Source organism: Fusarium tjaetaba, assembly GCF_013396195.1.
Source record: "Fusarium tjaetaba strain NRRL 66243 chromosome Unknown NRRL66243_c0000195, whole genome shotgun sequence".
Taxonomy (NCBI): domain Eukaryota; kingdom Fungi; phylum Ascomycota; class Sordariomycetes; order Hypocreales; family Nectriaceae; genus Fusarium; species Fusarium tjaetaba.
Genome location: NW_023501391.1, coordinates 1 through 24,555, shown reverse-complemented (window position 1 = coordinate 24,555; position 24,555 = coordinate 1). Strand labels below are relative to the sequence as shown.

General features: G+C 47.6%; 8 protein-coding genes across 8 annotated transcripts; 4 read left to right on the top strand and 4 right to left on the bottom strand.

The window, feature by feature from the left end:
- Positions 1 to 288: 288 nt before the first annotated feature.
- Positions 289 to 1,952, bottom strand: FTJAE_8818 (myo-inositol transporter; the record flags this gene model as incomplete). Its single annotated transcript, XM_037355674.1, has 2 exons — positions 289 to 1,680; positions 1,746 to 1,952. The coding sequence occupies 2 exons, from the start codon at positions 1,950 to 1,952 to the stop codon at positions 289 to 291; spliced, it is 1,599 nt and encodes a 532-aa protein (XP_037204100.1).
- Positions 1,953 to 2,787: 835 nt separating this feature from the next.
- On the top strand, positions 2,788 to 5,183 carry FTJAE_8817 (ARCA-like protein; the record flags this gene model as incomplete). The annotated part of the gene is made up of 7 exons (XM_037355673.1): positions 2,788 to 2,847; positions 3,022 to 3,032; positions 3,271 to 4,346; positions 4,403 to 4,857; positions 4,908 to 4,936; positions 4,992 to 5,111; positions 5,153 to 5,183. 7 exons carry the CDS (start codon positions 2,788 to 2,790, stop codon positions 5,181 to 5,183), a joined length of 1,782 nt encoding a protein of 593 aa, XP_037204099.1.
- A 1,303-nt stretch (positions 5,184 to 6,486) lies between these two features.
- Positions 6,487 to 7,613, top strand: FTJAE_8816 (myo-inositol 2-dehydrogenase; the record flags this gene model as incomplete). The annotated part of the gene is made up of 2 exons (XM_037355672.1): positions 6,487 to 6,807; positions 6,873 to 7,613. 2 exons carry the CDS (start codon positions 6,487 to 6,489, stop codon positions 7,611 to 7,613), a joined length of 1,062 nt encoding a protein of 353 aa, XP_037204098.1.
- Positions 7,614 to 8,820: 1,207 nt separating this feature from the next.
- On the bottom strand, positions 8,821 to 10,407 carry FTJAE_8815 (cytochrome P450 monooxygenase oxidoreductase; the record flags this gene model as incomplete). The annotated part of the gene is made up of 1 exon (XM_037355671.1): positions 8,821 to 10,407. One exon carries the CDS (start codon positions 10,405 to 10,407, stop codon positions 8,821 to 8,823), a length of 1,587 nt encoding a protein of 528 aa, XP_037204097.1.
- Positions 10,408 to 11,049: 642 nt separating this feature from the next.
- On the top strand, positions 11,050 to 13,226 carry FTJAE_8814 (NADPH-ferrihemo reductase; the record flags this gene model as incomplete). The annotated part of the gene is made up of 2 exons (XM_037355670.1): positions 11,050 to 11,295; positions 11,346 to 13,226. The coding sequence occupies 2 exons, from the start codon at positions 11,050 to 11,052 to the stop codon at positions 13,224 to 13,226; spliced, it is 2,127 nt and encodes a 708-aa protein (XP_037204096.1).
- A 1,725-nt stretch (positions 13,227 to 14,951) lies between these two features.
- Positions 14,952 to 16,380, bottom strand: FTJAE_8813 (integral membrane protein PTH11; the record flags this gene model as incomplete). The annotated part of the gene is made up of 7 exons (XM_037355669.1): positions 14,952 to 15,378; positions 15,428 to 15,574; positions 15,634 to 15,688; positions 15,736 to 15,872; positions 15,921 to 16,092; positions 16,151 to 16,178; positions 16,228 to 16,380. The coding sequence occupies 7 exons, from the start codon at positions 16,378 to 16,380 to the stop codon at positions 14,952 to 14,954; spliced, it is 1,119 nt and encodes a 372-aa protein (XP_037204095.1).
- Positions 16,381 to 18,161: 1,781 nt separating this feature from the next.
- FTJAE_8812 (alcohol oxidase) lies at positions 18,162 to 20,178 on the top strand (the record flags this gene model as incomplete). Its single annotated transcript, XM_037355668.1, has 5 exons — positions 18,162 to 18,208; positions 18,274 to 18,393; positions 18,452 to 18,599; positions 18,649 to 18,717; positions 18,814 to 20,178. 5 exons carry the CDS (start codon positions 18,162 to 18,164, stop codon positions 20,176 to 20,178), a joined length of 1,749 nt encoding a protein of 582 aa, XP_037204094.1.
- Positions 20,179 to 21,543: 1,365 nt separating this feature from the next.
- FTJAE_8811 (uncharacterized protein) lies at positions 21,544 to 23,082 on the bottom strand (the record flags this gene model as incomplete). The annotated part of the gene is made up of 5 exons (XM_037355667.1): positions 21,544 to 21,967; positions 22,023 to 22,495; positions 22,547 to 22,654; positions 22,741 to 22,760; positions 22,887 to 23,082. 5 exons carry the CDS (start codon positions 23,080 to 23,082, stop codon positions 21,544 to 21,546), a joined length of 1,221 nt encoding a protein of 406 aa, XP_037204093.1.
- Between the last annotated feature and the right edge of the window lie 1,473 nt (positions 23,083 to 24,555).

The following is a 24,555-nucleotide window of genomic DNA, read 5'->3' as shown; positions in this document are numbered from 1 at the left end:
AAGCTTAGAGAAGGTCTGTTCAACGCCTTACAAAGTTCTCTAGGATACCAATAGGCTCGTCCGGTCAGTTTATTTAGAGTATAGAACGCTTATTGGCCAATTTATAAGGAGAGATTTGGAGATACTTGGTGCTGACAGATATATGTTTGTCTTATCTAGGTGTCCTATTTACCAACGCCGAATCGTGTATGAACCCAGCAGACCACCTTCGAAGAACTTCTGTGCAACTGTAACCCTCAAGTCCCGAAAGGGTGCCAATACAATCGTCTTACATACTTCCAGCCACAACTAAGCCTTGGCGACCTCATCAGAGGCAGTAGATTTCCTGAGAAGCTTCATCTCCTTCTGGATTTCTCGAGCTCGCTGGACACCGAAGCCGTGCTGGAATATCTCTCGAATATCCTCGAGAGTCATGCCCTTAACTTCAGGGTAACAGAAGTAGATGCAAACCCAGCCAAGGATGCAGATGGCAGCATAGAAACCAAAAGCACCAGAGGGGGTGGTATTTTCCATCTGGGTAAGGAATGTCGAAGACACAATGATGTTGGATCCCCAGCAGGTCATAGTAAGCATCATGGTTCCCATAGCTCGGACCTCCATTGGGAAGAATTCGCTTGAAAGCCAAGCAGTGTTGCCGATACCAGAAGAGTAGAATCCGACAAATATAACCATGCTGACAAGGACCACAATAGCAGGCCAGCCGATCTTGGCATCGGATGCCAGGGACAAGTCATGGTTGATGGGGATGTACTTGAAGCACACAGCAGCAACAACGAGAGCGAGACCCATGAAAGGAACTGTGCAGATCAAAATTCTTCGGCGGCCGGCACGGTCGACAAGCATGAGGTTGACCCAGGTGAAAATGAAGTTTGTGGCAGCAATTATGGTACCCACAGCGACCGGGTTGGAGAAACCAACGAGAGAAAACAACAAGGGAGAGTAGTACATGAGAGAGTTGAAGCCGCTGAGCTGAGAGATAGCCATGAGTCCACAGGCAGATACGAGAGCTCGGAAGTTTGCGGGGCTGACGTAGAGCTGCTTGAACACCCACCACTGAGACTTGCCAGCGTTAAGAGACTTGGCCTCATTGACGTGGTATATGAGATGACGGATCTTGTCCTGAACCTGTTGCTCGGTACCATTGGGAAAGATTCGTCGGATGACTGCCGCCGCCTCTTCTGGCTTCCCATGGTAGATGAGTTGACGAGGAGACTCAGGGCAGAAAGGGAGAAGAGCGGCTAGTATGATAGCAGGGATAGCACCGCCGCCTACCATGTATCGCCAGCCAGATGAGACACTAGCAAAGGCTGCCCCAATACCATAACTGACCAGCTGACCACCAGTGATCGACATATTATCAAGACCGATCATACGTCCTCGATACTTGCTCGGTGCACACTCGGCAATGTAGAGAGGTATAATCATTGCAGCACTGCCAACGCCGAATCCAACGATCAGACGGCCAACAGTCATCTGAGCGACCGAGAAAGAAGCAGCCTGGACGATGGCACCGACAGTGAAGAGGACACAGCCCACATAGATAGCAACCTTTCGTCCGTAACGATCAGCAGAACAGCCTGCAAAGATGGCACCCAGAAAAGCACCACCGGAGGTGATCGAGGTAATGAGTTCTTTCTCCTGAGACGTAAGAGTCTTGCCGAGGTCTTGGTGGATGTAGACCTGTATCCCACGTCAGTATCTGGGCAGCAAATCAAAAGAGAGCCAGGGAGAGAGGCAGAACATACAAGAACAGCGGATATAATTCCGGTATCATAACCAAACAGCATGCCACCGATGGCAGCAGTGATACTGATCAGCCATGAAAACTTACCGGTTTCGGTCTGCTCGATAGAGTCGAGATCATCGATGTTAATGTTGACTTCATGAATGGAATTTGGGGAACCGGTATCCTCGAGATGCTCGAGATGTTCCTTGGTATCAGCCTTGGACATGGTGCCGATTGGAGTTGTTCAACACGTTCTGTTGGCGGAGGTGCAGGAGTTTTGGGGAAACTTCAGTTCTCTATGAAGAGTACCAAGGAAATCAAGAGATGTTAGAAGGTTACTGAATATCTCTATAGATATCCAGAGAGGTTTGAAGAATGAGAAGATGGGGTTTGATGCTGATCTGGAAAAAGAAGCAATTCAGCTGATATTCGAAGGTCTTATATATCAAACATCCCAGGTAAGCACACCACCAAACCAGGATTCGGGCTTGATACTCCTTACTACTCCATCATCTGTAGCTGATGGTAATGAGGGGATGAATATTTCCCTTTCAGAAAAACGTGGAATGACTAACATGGTCACAGTCTCAACGCCTTGACGGCTTGCCCCCCCGGATTACACTAACGAGCGGCATTTAGACCAGAATCCCCAAGGCCGAGGACTCGATTGATTGGTTGATCAAGGAATCTAGACCATGCTAGGGAGGCTCGATGTGCGTCAGTCCCCAGATTACCGACTGAAACCATCACCCGCCCCATGGGGAGAGCCTGTCTGTTCTCCAGTGACGTTCAGAGAGTCTGATGTTAAACTTTGGGGCTAATTGGATGGCCGCTGATTCGCCTGTTCAATAGGTAGGTAGTGCCCACTCATTGCGGGCTGCTCCTGCCTTTTTTGACCAAGAAAGGCAACTGCCCTTTTCATCAACTCTGGGTCATAATCCCCTCTCTTCTTGTCTCACCCTTCAATTCTCCTCCTCATCATCAAAAGTTTTGGTTTTGGAACGGGCCGTTTTCTCGTTATTGATACCCGCTGTCCCCTGGTAACAGTCGCCTTGTGAATCATGTCAGAGTCTCTATCAACGACAACTAAGACACCTGGAAGGCCTCTCAACCCCTGTACAGTAAGTCGCCCCGTTGCGATAGCCCTAGAGGCTGCAAGCTGATAGTTGCCGTTTCTAAGGTCTGTAAGCAAAGGTGAGTCTCTATCTCGTTACCTAACATAGGAAATATTACCCGTTTTGTATCCCTCTGTTGTGTCTTCTGGAGCAATATGTTCTGATTGTCAACTTCTATAGGCATCTCAAGTGTAAGTTACATTAACTTTACCAACGGTGGTGGCTTGTATTGCAATACCTTACTTACCTTTCTAATAATGGAAACTGATCCGAAGAAATAGGTGATAACGATAAACCTTCTTGTGCCAATTGTCGAAAAAGCGATATTGAGTGCGTTCGAGGTTTCAGTGTGAGATTTCGTCATGGTCTGAATCCGAGGTATGATGCCATTTCTTTCCTTGACTTCTATTAGTTGCTCACCACATGAAGTATACGATCTGGTAAGGCTATTGAAGCCAAGAACAGAGACTACAATTTCTCTCAAGACCAACCATGGGTCAAGACAACCAGAGCTCTAAGTTTTGTTGATGAGACTCCAGACATCATCAACATCCATGATTCCAACAACCTGGACACGTTGGAAAACTTCGACATTGGACGTGATATCGACGATGCCAGCAATCAGTCTTCACCACCCCTTGCTTCTCTACAGAGATTTCGATCAAATGACTCAACGTCTTATTCCGATCAGGATAGATCCAACTCAACTTCAGCCCTTAGGATCTTTTCTTCCAATATAGATCAGGAGCGTCCCTCAAAGAAACGAGCATTGAGTCCATCTTCAAGTGGGAATTGGAAGAACACCTCTCGCTCGGATCCTAGCGATGCTATCTCACCCAGCCAGAAGTCTGATACCGTGGGGCCTTTCGCATCGTTTTCGGGGCCTCACAGTATCGAATCTCCTATCCTCAGTAGCGATATTGTTCTGGGTGTGGAGAGCCCTCAAGTCGCCGCAGCGCTCGCGAGTTCCCGTGGAACAGACCTTCCGATTCCAGTGGACAATGTTGCCGAAGCCATCTCAGGCATCTACTTGGATACGCCGAGATGGCCATTAGAAGATCCACAAGAGGCAATGTTGTTTTACAACTTCATCCACGTGCTGGCACCGCTCTTCGATTTGTGCGACAGCGAGAGACATTTCGCTACGATTGTCCCGCGTCGAGCAGTCATATGCCCTCCACTTATGAACGCAGTGCTTGCGGCTTCTGCCAAACGATTAAGCAGAATTGATGGGTTTGATGGGTTGGTCGGCGATCGTTATCACCAGAACTGCCTCGATGCTCTTATCCCCGCCCTGAGCAGTTCTGCAGCTGTTATGGACGAAAATCTCCTCACTGCCATTGTCATTCTTCGCTACATGGAGGAACTCGATGTGCCCCTCACATCTGCAGACACGGCTAGCGAATCACATCTTGTCGGTACTCGAGTCTTTGTTGCAGCTCAAGAAAAGGTTTTAGACTTTACTGGACTGCGGCGTGCGGCATTCTGGGTTGCACTACGGCAAGGTAAGCAGACACCTCCGCTTTGGTCATAATTGATATATGCTAACAACTTTACCAAGAGATACACATGGCTTTTATGCAGGCCCGACCTGTTCACCCAAATTTCGCCCTGGAAGATATCTCTAGGCTCGTTCAAAACGATGACACCTGTTGCACCTTTGCAAACTTAACTATCTTGCAATGTGCTGCTTGTTTGCGCTATTGTTATGGGTCGGAAGATCAGAGCTTCTCAGCATGGGAGAGGTTGCAAGAGGCTCAAGAGCGATGGTGGGCGGATAGGCCATGGCACTTTCATCCGATGTATATCAACACTGATGCATCTGGCATCTTCCCACAAGCGCTGTATCTCAACGATGCTGTCGTCACAGGAGTGCTTCATTACTTACTTATTCAGGTCTTGCTAGCCGCTCACAACCCTAGGACACCAAAATTGGGTCCCGGGCAGGCGAAAGCAGCCAAGTCAATAAATGAGGAGATCAGAAAGACCGTCAAGATGGTCTGCGGTGTTGCTGAGGTGATACTTCATTATTGATATTGAGGGTTCCAACTAATGCAGGAAAATAGTCTAACCAACGGAATCCGACGGGCTATGCGTATGTGACCAACGTTCCTCTTCGTAACAGCATTTCGCTAAATTTGCTCCTATAGATATGCTTGCTTGGCTATCACGATGGCGGGTGACCGATTCAATAGCTTGTTCGAACAGGAAGCCCTATATGGCATGCTACAGAAAGCAGATGTGCAATTCGGATGGCCGAATCGATCAGTGTAAGTGGAAACCAGATTCTCTCAGGTACTAAGTTAGTTAGTCTGACAGCCGTTGCAGACAAGAGTATTTAAAGGAAACTTGGGGTTGGACCGAATCTCCCGAGAATGTGAATAACTCTGGAATGCCTATCTCGGGTATGTTGAACAGCAACTTGCAGTTGGTGTAATACTTCTTGAAGTCTCGAGATAGCTCAATACAAATTAGCGTGTTAGCCAAGGATATAGAGGACAACCCGCTCATTGACCTCACCTAGGGGGCTGGCTCGTGATGGGCAAACTTTATGTGAAAGCATGCGAGCAGGACTGCATTGTGGGAAAATACCTTCATTTCATCTAACTCGTATGTGGCTTCACTTAAAAACTGGACAGAGGTACCAAAGATGATATGCGACATCAGCTGTACTGCCACTCTGACTGTTGGAAGGATCATCAAAGAGTTGTGAGACGCATGCTGAGAAGGCGTGGGGAGAGACTGAGAAAGCAGTTTGCAGAGAAATATAAGCATGTTTATTTGTGCCATATTATTTCTAATGATTAATTAGAAGATTCTACTGAAAGAAGAAAAGAAAAATCATCGTGAGATTTCTGATGTGGTGTTGTGTTACAACCGAATAATCTCAGCGAGTAAACGTGGCGAAATATTTTACCAGCCAATCCAAGCCAACAGAATAGGAAACTCCCCAGCCGGAAACTACGGCGAGATTTTCCATGACGAGAACTTCCAAGAGATGTTTGCCTCCTTCGGCCAATCTTTCCAATCACGTCTTGTTCCTTTGAGTCAAGGAGGGGTTCGGAGAGTTAAGCCTCACCCGCAATGCGGAGGCGATCCATGCTTGTTGCGGGGTCTTCAGGGGTCAAGGGTCCGAATTACAGGTCTATTCACAGTAGGAGGCCCCGATAGACACTTCGTAGCTAATTACTCCATTTGGAGAAATCTGACTTGCATTCTCCGCTAGCAACTCATCTTCAACCTGCATCGTGTGTCTAGGATGAGAAGAGTTAACAATCTAGCCAATGGCCATATACTATTCTGACTGAAAAGCGGAAGAATGTAGATCTTGTGACTTCAATTCCAAGCCACTGGCAGAACCCATGGGCTCTTGTAACGCGGGTTTGTCCAATCGAGTTGAATGTGGTGTTAGGGTTGAGAAAGATTCGAGAAAACAACAAGCAATGCCGCGAGAGCTCCGAGTATCGGTGTAAATCTTCTCGACCTAGATTACCAAAAGAGCTCAAGGTATAAGGGAGGAAAGCTCGCTCATGCTCCTCATCCCTCAGCTCTCAACCCTTCAGTCTCATTGTTGCTACGAGAACCCAACAGATACACAGCTTCAACCTAATCTTTTCCCTGTCACGTCTTTCTTCTCTCAACACAATGGCCTCTCCTAAGCTCCAGGTCGCCGTCGCTGGCCTCGGCCGCATGGGTGCTCGTCATGCTCTCAACTTTCACAACAGAACACCCCGCGCTGAACTTGTCGCAGCCTTTACCCCTGTCCAGAAGGAGGCAGACTGGGCCAAGGTTCACCTCGAGGGTGTTACAATCTACAATGACTACCAGGAGATGCTGAAGCATCCCGGTCTTCAGGCTGTGGTAGTTGCTACTGTTACTACGGCTCATGCTGAAGAGGCTATTCAAGCCATTGAGGCTGATAAGCATGTTCTTTGCGAGAAGCCTCTAAGTACCAGCGTTGAGATCGTTAGTTCCCCCTCTTCACAAATTAAGCTTATCAGGAACTCCAACTAACCCTTGTTCTTCAACAGTCCCAATCCGTGGTCGACGCCGCTGCCAAGAAGCCTCACCTCAAGGTCATGTGCGGGTTCTCTCGTCGATTCGATGCCTCATACCGCGACGCCTTTGATCGCATGGACAGCGGTGCCATCGGTCGTCCCTCCGTTTTCCGATCTCAAACCTGTGATAAGCTTGACCCATCCGGTTTCTTCGTTGCCTATGCCGAGTTCAGCGGTGGTATCTTTGTCGACTGTAACATCCATGATATCGACCTTGCCTTGTGGTACTTTGGCCAAGACTCTATCGTCAAGTCTGTTGTTGCAACTGGAATCACTGCTGTTCAGCCTGAACTGCGAAAACACAAGGATGTAGACAATGGCGTTGGTATTGTTGAGTTCTGGGGCGGCAAGGTCGCATACTTCTATTCTTCACGCATGATGGCTGCTGGACAGCACGACATGACAGAGGTCATCGGTACTGAAGGCAAACTCGCTATCAATGCCAACCCTGTCGGCAACCTTGTTGAGATGCACGAGGCAACCGGTGTGCGCCGACAGATTCCTGGCGACTACTATGGTCGTTTCGAGCATGCCTTCGTCACAGAAGCCAATGAATTCACAGCTTCAGTGCTCGACAACAACAAGCTACCATTTAAGCTTACAGGTGCTGTGCAGGCTGTCAAGATTGGTTGCGCGCTCCAGGAGTCGCTCAACTCAGGTAAGAAGATTAACTTTGACGAGACTGGTCGTCGCATCGAGGAATCTAAGCTGTAAAAAGAATCATGATTGTTGAGCGTGTTTATACTTAGATGAGTTTATAGAGTAACTGGACTTTGCTTGTGCAAAATGAATTTCTTGATCTTACACATGAACCTTTGAGGGAAGTGAGTTGTACTTGATACCAAACCCGACATTGAAAAGCAGTATCAGATAATATGGTATAACACAAGCCCCGGGACCCACATGAATTGCCGGTCTCTGCCCGCCAGGCGGTACCAAGCAGCACTTGGGTACTATATATCCCGAGCTACCTACTCAGTGGCATCCACTATCTAGCTGTACTTGGCACATAAACTGGGAGATCTTCTGTTTCTTTATTCTAGAAAGATACCCTTTTGGGACCAAGGTTACACTCCGTGAATTCTTGTGGTCAAACTATTCGTGACTCATTCAACGAAGCTTTATGTGACCAAAGACTTAGTCCTGACTAGGACCGGATCTCCACCAAGATCACAGAACTCGAAAGCCCATAGGCCATTCATTCATTGAGCCGTGTCTCGTATACCTCTTGTTAATAAGTGATTCTTGGCTGCCCCCATACCCCTCAGGAGCAAGACGATATAAGACTTCCTTCTATCCCTATAGTAAAATACACCTCTCACTCGGATCCTAGCGATGCTATCTCACCCAGCCAGAATGTTACTTGCAAATGTTCCCTGGTATAAGAGGATCTCTTCCTAGGAAGATCTTCATAAGTTAGGATGATCTCCAGGCACTTTTTGTAAGTTCTTGATAAGAATTATTTCTGTATGTCTAATTCCGTTTCAGCCAGGGTAGTGCCTCGTCTATCAGCCGGTTATGTTGAAGCTGTCAGAATTCTTGCTATCTAAGGAGTTCTGTAGAGCAAAGGCAGCACCTAGTTTTACAAGGTTCTGAGCAAGGTGGCGGCCGGGTTTTAGGATATTCTTAAGGAAACATTATCCTAAGGCTGCCTAAATTTTGTAAATTGGGATAGGTTTTACATAGTTCTGACAATTTTAGGACAATCTTTCCTAAGAAACTTGTCCCTTCACGTTGGCACGTGGCGGATCCAGGCTAAACAATGTCTTTATCTGCTAATATCGGAGATCGGGACCTTACTGTAACACTTGTGCGGACTTCACCCCGACATAGAAACCTTTCCTCTTGTATTGGTCGAATGATCTCAAATTTAACTGGTTTAATCTACGGAACCAAGTCCAAAGTCATCATTAAGTATATTCTACTTGCTCTTTTCGTCAACTTCTTCCACACCCAACTCTCGACGCCAAACCTTGAGAGGCATAGGACCAGGAGCAAGATTCATGGCCTCTCTGCGTTCTGGTTCCCATTCTGGATAAGGCAATGCCCACTCGTACCTATGTACAACACTAGCCAATAGTACAGTTTGCTCAAGATAACTGATATTTCGGCCGATGCAGCCACGGGCCCCGGCACTGAAGGCGATGAAATACGGCTGCAATTCCTTTCCTTTCTCTCCGAGCCATCTTTCAGGGGCATATGACTCGGGATCGGGAAAGACTCGGGGGTCTCTGTGTGTGACATATGCTGAGATGGAGACTGTAGTGTCTCCAGGGATGTATTCACCAAGAATGTTCCAACCTTCAGGGGGTGTACGGCGAGGAAGACCAAAAGTTGTTGGCGGTGTGATACGAAGAGATTCGTCTAGGCAGGCGCGAAGGTATGGTAGGTGCTTGGCTTTATCGTAGGGAGCAACGATCTCTTCAGGATCAAGAACAGAATCAACCTCCTCCCGAAGCTTCGCCATGCAAGACGGGTTCTTCAGAAGCCAATACATGACGTTGTTCATCGCGAGTGCAGTCGTATCACTACCGGCATTCATCATAATAGAAACCTCAGCGACAATCTCTCCCCATTCCAGACCGGGAGGGTTGGCCTCACTGTGGTCCATGAGGGCTTGGAAGAAATCAGGCAGTCTCTCGCCGTTCTTATGACGCTCAAGTCTCTTCGTTGCACGGTGATATACAATATCATTCCAACCTTCGTTGAGGTGCCACCAATGGCGGAAATCTTTGGAAAACCACTTGGATGCTTCAACGTTGAAGTTGTACCACTTCTCTGTCCAGGCCAGAATAGACTGAGCACGAGCTGTTGAGTGCAGACACTCTCGAAAGTTCACTTCGTGAATAGTTCCATCCATTCGTTCGGCTTTCACGCGGTCGTGACCTTGGTCAAGAAAACCGAGGCGTTCACTGAGACCAATATCTGCTATGGCATCGAGAGTGAAGAAGTTGGTAAATGCTCGGTAATCGAAGTTGAGGTCTCTAGGATCAGGCCGCGAGAAGCCTTCTTTGAGTGGCACAGTACAAGCAGCATCAGCAGCGCGGATAAAACGATCTGCCTTGTCTGCTACTTTGAATTCCCAGTTTTCAAGATTCTTCAAGGCATATGCAGCAGAGAGGGCACGGCGCTTTCTAGCATGGTCGGCCTTGTCGATGACATCGGCTAAGTGATAGTGGCTGCCAGCAAGAGTCTCGTAGAACTCTCCCTTGGTGCATTTTGTGCCATGGCCATATATATCCTTTATGGCTTGGATAGAACCATAGGAGAGAGAGTTTGGGCCAGTGCGGATCACTGGATGGGTCTTGTGCATCTCATATAGAGTTCGAGAGCGGAAACCCTTGGCTGCTTCGCGGACAAAAGGGATATTGGTTATTCCCGCCAGCGGATGGAAGTTGGGGTAACGCCGCAGACCTTTGGCATCGCGAAGATATGTGTAGATGGGATAGAGAATGAAGTACGTGAGGAGAGATGCTGCTGTAAAGAGGGATACAACTTGTGCGTACATGATGAAAGATTGTGAAGTCCAGTCTTTGATAGAGATTGATGAGTCTAAGAGAGACAAGTTATATTGTATTGAAGTAGCTATCCCATCTATCTATCACTACAGGACCACTCTTACAACGTCAAAATCCGACTTGCCATAATTGATACAAGACAGAAACACTCTGAGAAAGGCAACTTCGAGAAAATGTCTTAGAAGCATGAGGACTCTTCTGGCCTCATATAGCCACCCCCCCGTCCTCAACCTCACTACCAAGAACGAGTGCGGGGAAGACGAATGGGGAAATATACTGAACCCGGTAACGCCTTGAATCTAGATTTCATCGTCTCGTCTACCCCGTGTTGTCTCCCCGCATATCGTCACGATGAAGTGGCTCCCTTGCCCGAATAGGAAATTTTCGCCATCTAGAATTGTAGGTAGGTAAAAGTCCCCGCGATGGTTGGATAACCTCTACGCTAGTCCCCACGTTTCGTTGGAGACTCTTCGGGATGAGAAACAGAGTATGTTGATTTCCTAGGATAGAAAGAAATTCCGCGGATGAGGCAAGGACAAAAAGATTATGAAAATGAATATCAATCCTTCTTCTCCTCGCTTCAGAGACTCGAGCAAACCATTATCTCATCTCTCGTATAGTCTTTAGCAATCATGTCCAACGTCTTTGCAACAGAAGCCTTGAATCGGCTCTCCCAGCTGGGGCCACCTCAGACAATAGCCGATATGGCGGCTCTGGGCACAGTCGGAATAGCCTCAGCAGCGTATCTTCTGCGCGGTATTGTCTGGGATAAGCCAGATCCTTATCATCATATCTGGTTCGAACGCATGGGGTCAAAAGATGGTGCTTCATCGGGGCCGAAAGCAACTCGTGATATTGCAAAAAAGATGGAAGAAGCTGTAGGTTTTCTCGGATAATGACAAGACTTCATTTACTTACAGACCATCAGGGCAAAGATGTTGTCATATTTTGGGGATCGCAATCGGGTACAGCCGAGATGTTCGCCAACAGACTCTCCAAAGAATGCCATCTGCGTTTCGGTCTTCAGACCCTCTGCGCTGATCTATGCGACTACGACCCTGAGTCTATCGCCAACCTTCCTCAAAGCAAGCTCGCCATTTTCATAATCTCGACATACGGAGAAGGCGATCCCAGTGATAACACAGCTGCTTTCTGGGAGTGGCTTCACAAGAATCCCGATGTTCAGTTACCAAACCTGCGATACATGGCCTTCGGTCTAGGGAATACCAGCTATCGGTACTACAACCGTGTTATCGATGTTGTTGCTGAGTTCCTTGACAAGGCTGGTGCACAGAGGCTGATGCCTGTGGCCAGGGCCAATGATGCTCAGGGTGGCACAGAAGAGGACTTCCTCTCCTGGAAGGACGATCTGTATACTCACTTTCAGACCAAATTGGGCTATGAAGAGCGAGACATCCCGTATGAGCCAAGTATTCAGCTCGTAGAGGATGACTCTCTTGACATCATGGATCTTAACCTCGGCGAGCCTATTCAGAACCGAAGCGGACCTGCAAAGATTGTCAAGCAGTACTCGCCTATCCGACCTTTGACGGTCCAGTCTTCACACGAGCTTTATACGTCTCCCGGGCGAAACTGCCTCCATATGGAGCTCGATATCTCAGATCATCCTGAGCTTCGATACCGGACTGGTGACCATCTTGCCGTCTATCCTATCAACCCTGATCACGAGATACAACTTCTCCTCAAGGCTCTTGATCTTCAAGACCGAGCTGAGAAGCCTCTTCTTGTTCAACCCCTCGAAGAAGGCATAGCAATCAAGATTCCCAGTCCCACATCTGCACTGGCCCTCTTTCGGCATTACCTCGAGATCTCGGCTCCTGTATCTCGGGAAACTGTTGGTCAACTTGCGAGATTTGCACCTTCGGCAGAGATTGCTCAGAACCTGACAGCTTTGGGTAAGAGTAAAGAGGCGTATGCTGAATATACTGCTAAGAACCATATCACTCTGGGTCGCCTTCTGACTCTTGTTGCTCCTGGGTCTATTTGGGACAAACTTCCTCTAGCTTACGTCGTTGAAACTCTACCAAACTTGCAGCCCCGATACTACTCCATCTCGTCATCGAGCACTGTGTCTGCACGCAAGCTTTCGATTACATGCGGCGTCGATAACTCGCCTCTCCAACAAGATCCAAGCAGGTCCGTCCGAGGTATCACAACGAATTACCTCTACGCTCTAGGGAAGTCTCTTAACGGGAACAGCAATCAACCAGAGGTTGGACCCGAGGCTCCTACATACGCCTTGTCTGGTCCCGGTGATGCTCTCAAAGGCCACAAAGTCTTTGCCTGTCTGCGTCGATCTAACTTCAAACTTCCAACAATGAGCTCAACACCTCTCGTCATGATTGGTGCTGGTACCGGTCTCGCTCCCTTCCGCGGGTTTATTCTTGAACGAGCACGTCTCAAATCTGTCGGAAAGCCCATTGGAAAGATGATCCTATTTTTCGGATGCCGTGCCCCTGGCCAAGATTATCTCTATCGGGATGAACTCGCCGAGGTGGCAAAAGAACTACAAGGCAGTCTTGAGATCGTTACTGCGTTCTCACGTGCAGATGGACAACCAAAGAAGTATGTTCAAGACAAAGTCGAAGAGAGGAAGAAAGATGTGTGTGACCTTCTCCGAGATGGTGCGAGTATCTACTTCTGCGGTAGAGCTTCAATGGCTAGAGAAGTTGGCAACGTGGTGGAAGAGTCGATGAAGACTCAGAATAGTTGGAGCGATGCTGAAGCTAGGAGCTGGGCTGAAGCGGCAAAGAAGGGGAACAAGTGGCTTGAGGATGTCTGGGGTTGAGTTCGTGTGAGTAAGGCGATGTAGTATGAAAAAGCGTTTTGTCAAAGGGAGCACGTTACATTATTTGGCAAATTTTTACTTAACACAACTTCAAGCAGTTGTGCGCAGGATAAGAAATTTGATCTGATTTCATTATGATAGATTTATGCTATATATTCTAAGCTTAGACTTTCTAGTCTAAACTTATGACAATGTTTCCTAAGCTTATGGTGTTGATTTCCCAAGTATTTGATAGTTACACATTCGCTTCCTACTTAGTGTCTATCAAGTTGAGCAGATATCTATTCTCGTCTCTTGAGCTTCAGGCTCACAATTAAGAGCTTTTGAAAACATAACTAACTAGTAGTATAAAATTGAGACCGAGACTACTGTTAGTGAAGCCGTTTATTAGACGGCCAATGTCCGAACCAACATGAGGCCCTTGCAGCGTCTACTCTAGCTTCACGTGGAGACACAAGATAGTATGCGTTGAGCCTGTGTAAGCTCAACTGTTTGAGTAATGTATTACAGCCTCATGATTGCCAGTACCCTGTATCTGACCGTCAAAGTCACAACTCAACGAAGGCCAGAGATGAGTAATACGATACCTTCAACATGGAACCTACAGCTCGTGCCTTGGCTCTTGAGTCAGACATGAGAAACATCATGATCTTTGCCAAAGCTAGTCCTAACTTTATGCCCAACCTTATGAATCTAGCCCGTGGACTAGCTGTTGACCAAAGTCCACCAAGAGCCACAAAACCACAGACTCAAGCTGCCAAGAGCCATGATTTGCAACTAGTGCCTTAGCAATGGCATTTGCTCTTGGACATGACTTGGAGAATACCCACCAGCTTAAGCCCTACTCTTCTAAAGAGGCCGAGTGCCCATGAACTGGATACCAGATTTGAAACTGTCAAATAGTCGAATGCCGATTGATAACACGTGCCAACACATCAATGCCGCCTCACTAATTGATGTCGTTCTGCATGTCTTAGTTATTGCTTCTGCGATCAGATCTCGTATTGCTTGGCATATCCCAACTCGCCGGACAAAAGGAAAACCAAATCTGTCAATGCCTGTCAATGTTACGAAGTAGCCAGGTACGTAATCCTCAGGGGCTAGTAACTGATCCTAGCAGGGGAGGGTATATCAGCCCCTGCAGAAGGATTTGGCCTGGAAACGTGCCTCTGCCTCGGAAACCGGATGTCACTAGGTAAACTCAATCATGTGTCCAGAGAGTGAGTGAGTGGCCTTGGAGCCGGGCGTAACGCGGCAAAAGCTTCGCCAATGTCAATCAGGGGTTGTTTCATTTACGTAGTCGGCGGTAATTAGACGGTTTAGGATACGACTAATACAACCTCAAAGACCGTGCTTAGGCAGCGCTAATTCCTTAGTTTACCGGTAGTCCAGCTACCGAGACAGAGCAACGCCACCTGTAGATTCAGATTTCAGCACGGCCAGTTTCTGGACCTGACCTTGTTGGAAAAGTTCGAATAGTTCGTTGGTCCCGCTAGCTTGGGTACCTGAAGCTGAAGATATGAGCAATTTCGCGGCAGGCAAAGCTTTGCACCGTAATTTGGGAACTTCAAGGCGAACCTCTGGTTGGACTTTGACATGTGTTGCAACAGTTGTTGGGTGCTCAACTGATGGATATCTTGGTATATTACATTAATTACATGTGCTTCTCACACTTCCTGCATACTATGTATTGCCTTTTTCCAGTAACTCCGTAATACGAATCCCCTAAACATCCAGTGTAGACTTTCCAGGAGTAACTTCGTATGTCCTAGTGACCATAATGCCGTCTTGGTTATCACTCTGTCCACTTGTTGTGCTGCCAGCCCTGATCTCAGGCTTGCTGTATCCCACAAACTCTGGCTTCCCAACAATATGTTCCTCGCTCGAATTGTCGTCGAGTTGTGTCATGTACTTTTGATGTCGGTTCGCAGAAATGCCTCCAGAGATGCCTGATCCGCCGATTGTTCCAAGTGGGTGGCCGTGTTTGTTGATGTAACTGCTCGTTCCCTTGTCCCGACTGCTTCCCTTGCTCGACACGAGCCATCGAGAAGCTGAGAATAAAGGCTTGATCGCCGCGGCGTTCACTGCCAGGATAGCGATAAATGTTTCGCGAATCGCCCAGATTGTCGATGTGTTGATGCCTTGGATGTCCCTGGGTTGTTAGCAAAACACCAAGAACTATACCTCGAGGGGGGGCTAACCGTAGCGAAAACACACATCTCAAGAGTGTTGCGACCATGATAAAAACGCCAGAACAGAGCAGAACGCCAATCATTAGTTTCCTCTTGATGGTGAGCTTTACAGTCCATAGTAGAGGGACTGGTATGGAGACGATAGCGATATCGGTTCTGTGTTTGCAAGTTAGATCAAAGGTCATAGTTCGAATACCTATACAATAGTAACATACACAATATTAAACACTACGAGCGTAAGGTAATTCGCTACGGCGAGCGTGCAAGTGTCTACTCGTGTTAGAGTCGGTGGTCGGTTCAGTCGGGATAACACTTACCACCAGGATTGGGATAAACTTGCCAGTTCTTATGAACAGGCGTACAATGGCCCCAGATGGCAGCCATTACTGCTATGTAAGCAATAACTGTTCCGACTTGTGTCCAGATAACAATCTTTCTCTGCCAGAGACCAAGCCTGGAACTCTGTTAGCATACATCAACGGTGGATCGAGGCTCTACGTACGTCATGCGGCTATACAAGCAGAGCATCACTCCCTTGAGAGTAAAGATCAAAGTCACATAAAAGTTCCATCCTGCAAGGAGACATTTTGATCCAAACTCGCGCTTGGCTATCTCTGCAGCTGACATCTTGGCGCCCATCTCGTCGGTAACGCCAATGTTTGTACCAGATTGGCCTATTGTAGGGTTAGTGATCCTTCGACGTGAGCCAACATAATTTTCAGGTGTTTTTACCTATGAGTTCTAACATGACCAGCTCGCACTATGTATGTTAGCAAGGATGCCTTGGCAAAAAGAGTGAAGAGGCATACCGTCCAAAATACAAGGGCTGCAAGAGCAAAGTAGTCATCACCTTGATATCCCTTGAATCCAACTGTTTTCCATCTTGCAAAGTATCGTAAAAACAAGACAAGTGTGCCAAGACCATACTCCGTCCAGGCCTCAGTCTGGAAGGGTGTTGCCATTTTGGTTGATAATAGAAATCTTCAGCTTGCAAGAGTTGTCTAATAGAAACGAGACAACAGATGCAGGCCAGGAGTGACAGCTTCGGGGAATAGAGATGGAGATGAGGAGATAGCAGGCCCAGCCGGCATATGTAGGTATGATATGTGACTTATGAAGTTGACATGAACTAGCTGATGCAAATGCAGGATCTGACGCCCCCTTTTGGCCGAGTGTAAGAGGCATTGACCATCTCATGGCTCACTTAAGGATTGACGGTGTCGTAGGAGGAGTGCTACCTTGTCAAGACGCTGGGTATAGTGGACCGGGGAGCCTTGGCAACCCTGGTGCATGACTTGGGATATGTTGATGAGCATCATATTGTCCAACCTAGCTATCCTAGCCAACTCGTACAGTCATCCAGTGTCTTCTTGAGGTCTTGTTGATCTCTACGGCACAGTCATATACGAGTCAGTTTGACTCCGCCAAGCCGTTCAAGGTCTTCCATTGAAGAAGAACTTGCGAGTCCTTCTTTTCTTTTCTTCTGCTACAGAAAAAGAACATGGTTGATGCATATGCAGGTCCACAGTCTCATAGAACCCCGGCTGGTGGTATTGGTTGGTCAAAAACATTCCCAAGACAAGGCAGACCTGGTCATAACTCGAGGCCCTTGACCAAGATAATCATAGCGTGTCTGTGGGGATAAATCAGAACGGTCAACGGTGAGTTTCTAGCGTCTACAAGGCGCAAGGCTATCTACTAACCTATTGGTAAAGGCCAGTACTAACGTCGTTGACTCCAAGCACTTTGCTAGAGGCAAAACTTTACAACGTTGCTCCCAAGCCCCTAGCTGCCCCTAGCTGCCCCTAGCTCTACCCCGCTAGAACAGACACTCAACAGCAATTTCAGCATCTCTAGCGGCCAATCCTCTCCACTGATGTCCTTTAGCCGCGGTGATCTGCAGCGGGAGTGGAACTAGTTCCGCCCCGCACAAGCTAAACATCGTCAGGGCTTCTAGGTCCTTGGCCGAGGATGAGACATCATGTTGTACAATGTGATACCTCCTGTTGCCTGTTCTCTTGCAGCTACATGGCTGTACCCTGCTGGACTCATACATGTACACTCACCCAGCTCCAAGCTCCCAAGCTTCATCCGCGGAACGCGTTGGAATAAGGGGACAGGGACCCGGCGTTTCTCTTTTCTCCTTCTCTGATGCAAATGCAAGAAGTCCTTGCACTGCAACGTCGGATCCGTAAGGCAATCTTTGAATAAGGCGGAGACATCCCCGATTGGATGCTCCAGAAGACTTGAGGACTCCAGCTTGCGTCGACATATCAGACAGCGGGGTAAATACCCTCTGAGATAAATTCCCTCTGTCTGTTTGAGCTTTGTCCCTGAACATGAACCCACAATTTGGTGCACAAGGTGCAGCCATATTCATGCTGTTGGTTCAACTGAGACTATTCAGGGTCCTTGTCAAAAGCCAGGATCCAAGAGCACAACACACCCGACCAGCAACGTCTGAACCTCTCAACTGCCTTTATTAGGAATGGTATGATGGACCTAATGCCTAGCTGCTACATAACCGGAATCCTCCTGTTGTTTTGAGTGACAAGGTTTCCGAATTTCCGGTCCTGACTGGCTCAATAGACAGCCTTCATGATAGTGGACCTCGGGTAATACTATGTATATAAGTAACAGAGGCGCTACTGGCATCAAGTTGGCTTCTTCCTTGATACTTTTCTCATATATCTTTTGACAGATTGTTTCTTTTATAAGCAAACAAACAAACAAATAAGCAAACATGGCTGCTGCTGCTCCAGACTCTACTTATGACTTCATCATCTGCGGGTAAAGTTCCGCACTCACAAGGTTCAAGCCTAAGACTATTATTGGTTAACTAACCTCATTCATAGTGGTGGCACTTCAGGCTGCGTTGTGGCAGCACGCCTCGCTGAGGATCCCAATGTAAAGGTCCTCGTTCTAGAGGCTGGTCCCCATAATGAGCATCTTGAGAACGTTCACATGGTTGGAGGGTAGGTACCCCTGCTCCCGTAGCTGTTTATAAAAACATTGACTAACGCATTGTTTTAGTTGGTCCAACAACTTCGACAAGGAGACAGACTGGAATGTCGTCTCTATACCTGGCCCTGGTGTCAACAATCGCTCTGTGAAGCTTAGCCGGGGCAAGTTCCTTGGTGGCTCTTCAGGTTGCAATGGCACTCTTATGGTCAAGGGAATGGTGAGCTCCATTGATGGTTCTCAATTGGTACTAGATCTAACCTGCGTAGAAACAAGATTATGATGACTGGAACCTGCCCGGTTGGAGTGGTGATGACATGTTCAAGTATATGCTCAAGGTATGTGCCTAACCTATATCCTCAGCACAATGGGAGTTATCTCAACATTCCCACAATACAACTCTTCAGACAATTACTGACTTCTGGTACTTACAGGCTGAGAACTTTCACACAAAAGATTGGTTCAAGGAGACCAAGGGCGCCCATGGCTATGAAGGCCATGTCCACACAGAGCCCCATGACTTGGCTCCTATCTCCAACTTGATCGGAGAATCTATGGTATCAAAGGGTCTCCCTCTTGACCACGATATGTTCAGCGCAGGCACGAACCCTCACGGCTGCGGCCACTCTGTTAGAACAGTCCACCAAGGACTTCGCACTACCAGCGCAGACTTCATCACCAAGCAGAAGCCCAGAGATAACCTACACCTCATGGTCGAGACACATGTTGACAAGGTCATCATTGAGAAGGACGGCCAGGGAGAGCTGAAGGCCACTGGTGTTCGAGCAGTCAAGGCCGATGGATCAGTCGTTGAGCTCAATGCCTCTAAGGAGGTTATTATATCTTCCGGTGCTTACTGCTCACCCAACGTCCTCAACCGATCAGGCATCGGTGCAAAGGTTGAGCTGGAGCAGCACGGTATCACCACTCTTGTCGATCTTCCCGGCGTTGGAAAGAACCTCCAGGATCACTTGATCGTCTTTATGTTCTACGAGACTGACAAGGAGGGGCTCACCACTGATTCTCTGGTATACCACGGTAACGCGTTAGAAAAGGCCTATACTCAATGGAAGGAGGAGAAGAAGGGTCCTCTAACCGTATTCCCATTCGGAATATTTGCCTACGCTCGCATGGATGAGCGTCTCGCCGACTCTAAGATCTGGAATGCAGCTCCTCGAAAAGAAGGCCGCGATCCTATGGGTCTTACTCCCAAACAGCCTCAGATTGAGTTCTTTACCACTGAATGCTATGGCGGCCCGAAGCAGTACGACCAATTCCCCATCGACAACAAACACGCTTTCAGTATGATCGCCGAGCTCTTCGCTCCCAAGTCCCGCGGAACCGTTACTCTTCGTGACGCCTCACCAACATCTGTCCCTGTTGTCGACTGCAACTACCTCTCTGATCCTCTGGACCTCGAAGTCCTCGCTGAAGCATGCGCCTTTGGCAACGAGATCATCACCGAAGGTTCAGGCACCAAGGACATCGTCAAGGGTTCGTGGCCCTCAGATCTTGTGCACCACAAGTACAAGACGCGCGAGGACTGGAAGGAATACGTCAAAGATAACGCTACGACTTGTTATCATGCCAGTGGATCGTGTGCCGCTGGCAAGAAGGATAACCCTATGGCTGTGGTGGATGAGAAGCTACAGGTCTATGGTGTTAAGGGGTTGAGAGTCGCAGATTGTTCGATAATGCCTACCGTAAACAATGGTCATACGCAGATGCCAGCGTATGGAATTGGTGAGAAGGCTGCTGATCTTATCAAGGAGAGATGGGCTCTGTCTGCGAAGTTGTAATGGTCGCGATGTATCGATACGAAGCGCATAGCATATGCTTTGTAGCCCGAAGCGAATTGCAAGCGAGTTAAAGAAATAAAAATCAACCAAAATTAGGATACAGTATCATCAGCCCTTGTGAAACTGTTCTGTCCTCCCTCTCCCCCCTGATAACACAATGACCCTGGAAGGGTTTGAACCGTCGATTCTTGATGTTATTTACAAACTCCATGAAAATCAACATACCCTATACTTCTGCCTTTGTTGTCCGAGCCTATCCGTCGGAGCCATTCGTGAGCCACCGTAACAGGGGTCAGGGAGTCACAATCCTTCGCCAAGATCGACGCGTTCCGCAGAGTAACATTGAGATCTTCCCCTGTACCTGGCTTTAAGTTGTACGTAACCAAATTGTCCGAAAAAGCACTCACTGAAAATTCAGCATAACATGCCAGGAGGGAAAGAAAACTGAACTTTGGCCCTAGGTGATAAAGATATTTAGATAATTTACTCTAAGTTTCGAGAACTCTTTACTAAGCTTAGTTTCGTCTACTTAAATTTTGAGTCTTCTTGCTCCCTGAAGATGGGTTCCAGTGAGGAAAAAACAGGGCAGAAAACGGACTCTCTTCTGACTAGGACCGAACCGCACGGATGCTGATCCCCAAGAGACGGCGCCTTCTAAAGCGGAAGGTGATTTTGTAGTGGGTTACCAGGCTTCTTTTGGTCAGGGGTGAAGCAATCTGCCGCTTTCTTTGGGGCTCAATTTTGAGGTTGCAGTGATGTAACTTGGAGTTGCAATCTCTGGCTGAGTTCCAGAGAGAGAGGCCGAATCAACTCAGCCAGGCTGTTAGATCCTCGGACTCTTTATCGTTGGCTTAACATTGAGTCAGGCTGAGAGAAAGGTGCTGATCTTGAGCTTCTACGGAGCACATGTTATGTATCAGTTTGAAGTCATGGCGAAAGGGGGGGATGGCTGAGCTGTGTTGTTGACGTTCTCTTGAGAACATCGCCCTTCGAGTCTACATGTGAGAGCATTGACTAATTTATTGTCAATGTGCGGCAGTTGACAGCTTAGTACTCTGTAGTCGCATTCAATACCCAAGCCAGCTATCGCTAAGTCATGGATAGTCAGTCACACCACCAGCGGGAACTAATTCTTCGTTATCTATCAACCCAACTTGACAGACGCAATTGACGTACAACGGTTTCCATGTGTTTAGTAATCTTCAATATTATCATCTGGTGGATTTCAGCCGGGTAGAGTATCAAGACAAAATAAATCATTACTTAAAGTGGTATCTAAAACGAAAGTTCCTATCCATACGATTAATGTTAATGCAATCCCCAAGACGTGATCAACTCCCACGCCTTTCCCTTCATCGATCGGTATCATAGTGATCGTTCATACTCCACCGTCACCGTCTTTGTCTGCACAATTGCTTGTTTGATCGTTCCCCCAACGATCCCCTTCTCAGAATCACTATCGATCCAACCCGTTACCTCTTCGCTCTGGCCAACGCTGGTGTTGTGTCCCACGCGTCCATTGATGGGGCCTAGAGCAAAGTTATCGGGCATAGGGTTCTCATCGCCATCGAATTGTGAATATTGTGTTCGGTCACGGCGTCCCTGAGAAGACGGGGCAAATGGTCGACTCGGAGGCTTGGAACCTGTATCTGGCTTTCCGTATTTTGACGATTTCCCTGTTTTGCTGCCATATCGCGACTCGCCGATGAGTTTGGGGGCAACATGTTTGAAGAACTTGCGGAGCGTTGGCATCGTCGCACAGGTAATGATCAGGTTCGCTTCGACAATACTAGAGGCATGTTAGTTATAACGCTCTGCTGGGCCACCAGATCAGAGATCCATACATCCAAATTGAAGGGTAAGCAATGACCCAAGTCAAGTCCATGGATTTAAGCATTCCAGGAAGAAGTGACACTCGCACGATTGATGTGACTACTGTCAAAGATCCGATAGTAAAGATGCCCATCAAACCCACCTTTTGCTTGAAGGGCATCTGGAGTTGCAGAACCATTGGCAACGGCAGTATGAATAGAATAACGTCGCTGATGATGTTGGTTATTGCGGTCGCGATATACAGACCAGGTCTGTTAATACATTTGCCTTCTGTGATTGTAACATCCCAGTTCATAGCGATAGGATGGCAGGCAAACATCACAGCGAAGAAGATCCCGATGGTGTATCCGCTGATGAATACAGCAGTTGACCAAACTGACATTTTGAACCATCGCTGAGGAGACAGTCGGAAGTAGAACATGAGGAGAGCGAGTTTGGCCAGTGAACCACAGAGGACATATATGAACGCGGCGAGATAGACATCCTACTATTGTTAGTATCCCCAACAATTGTTCTCCTTTCGTAAGAGACTTACCATCAGGTAAATGTTAAAGGTATCAATAGAGGCTTCCCAGGCATGTACTCCTCCAGCGCCAGAAGCAAACATGTGTAGGCAAAGACTGATGGTGACCAAGGCCAACATCTAATTGTGCAGTCAGTTTTTGTCGACATAAACGTCTTATTCGCGCAACCTATAAGGCCATGACTAGTGGCTGCAAAGATACTTACATATGAAAATATGAGTAAGACTGTTTAGTATCAGCACAATTCATAACTTCGATCTGTCATCCCATGCAGACCCGCCACGATTGAGTTTGCAGGGTCGAACCAATAACCAACAGCAAACAGGTAGAAAACGACATGTCAAAACTTACCATCGTCAAACTGCAAGCCACCTGCAAGAAATAGCTTGACATACATCCTCTGGCAGAAGAAAAGAAAGCTCACAGCCATTCCAAACCCCGCCACAAAGTACGCTTCTGTCACTCCTTGTCTTTGTGGGTTGTCGAAGTTGACCACATAGCCCTCGGGCGGTGGCAGAAGCACCATTACTCCATCTATCAGAGGCATTTTGACATGGAGGTTTGTTGGAAGAAACTGGGGGCTCAGTCTGGGGAAGGCCTTGGGTAGAAAAAGGATGGCTGACGGAATTCGGAACGATCTGAAGCAAGAGATGGAAACTGGCCGATGTGCCACTTAAGGATCAACACGCAGCTGTCACTCGTTTCCCCTCAAAGGATGCTGCAACTTCAGACGGTAGGGGTACCTATATATCACTGTGGTTCTCGCCTCCCAAGTAGAGTCTCAGAGGTATACGTGATAGGCTCAAGAGGTTCTACTCAACGATGCTGCTCTGACGATTCATTACAGGGGACATGCAGGTTATACAGTAGAGAATATTCAGTTGAATATTCACAGAAAGAACTTAACAGAACCAATCACTTCACTCACTGTGACCGTGGCCGGGTGTTTTGGCCCAGAAGATGAGAGTTACAGAAGAACTCGCCTGAAGCCAAGAGATCCGTGAGCCAGGCACCGCAACCCAGACGTGGTATAGGGCATGTCGATCCGGCCGACAAGCGCAGGTGGTATGATTTCCGGACGGTCAGTGTGCTCGATATCATCGCGATACCCTGGGGCCCTTTGTTAGACAGGCCCTTAAGTGGTAAAGAGGGCCAGCTGTAGGATCTTTGCATTTCGCCAAGAGGTCGGGTAGAGTCAATGTAACTCCTGAGCCGGATATTCAGTACGGAAATGGAATGTGTTTATAGTGGTGTTTTGTTAACACGGCAATGCCGTTTATGCGTTTGATGGCTTGCTGTGGCGATGCTTCGGATTGTTGCAGAGTTGTTTTGTTACCCTGTTGATGGATTAGGGCATCAAGGTGTCTTTGGTCGTGATGCTTTTGATTGTGATCAGATCGGGATCATCTCATGCATGGTTAGTCTTGCAGGCACTAGAAGACAAGGATAATTCATGATCAGCCATCGTGAGTCCGGAAGATGAAAAGTTTGACAAGACCGAGGAGTCAACGGTGAATATTGCTATATATTAAGCTGCCATTCTTATATCATATAGCTGTATATACACTGAGCGAGATTGAATCGTATGTTCTTCTGTAAATTGCCGATTTGAAGGATCATGAGGATCAAGTCTAGATGTTTGGGAACTCAACATTAACAGCAGAACCAAGGATGACTAACCCTGTCCATCGATACCAGGGCCTGCTGTCTGCAAGGAACAAAGAACTGTTACAGGAATGTAACTCGTTACACTTTGTCTCATAACCAATCCTTCTCACCGATCTTTGAATTCAGTTCGCAGCAATCTCACATGGCAGCCTCGTCTATCTCCAACAGAGCCAATGAGACATGTTCCGTCACTGCGAACAGACCTGCGGAATTAAAGAGCCCCTGCGACCTGTCATGTCATATGCGGACATAATACGGAAAGTCACCAAATACACGTGGAGTTCTTCATGACGATCAGTATCTGATAGAGACAGGTGAACAAACACTAAGTGGGCTGGGCTGGGCTCGGCTG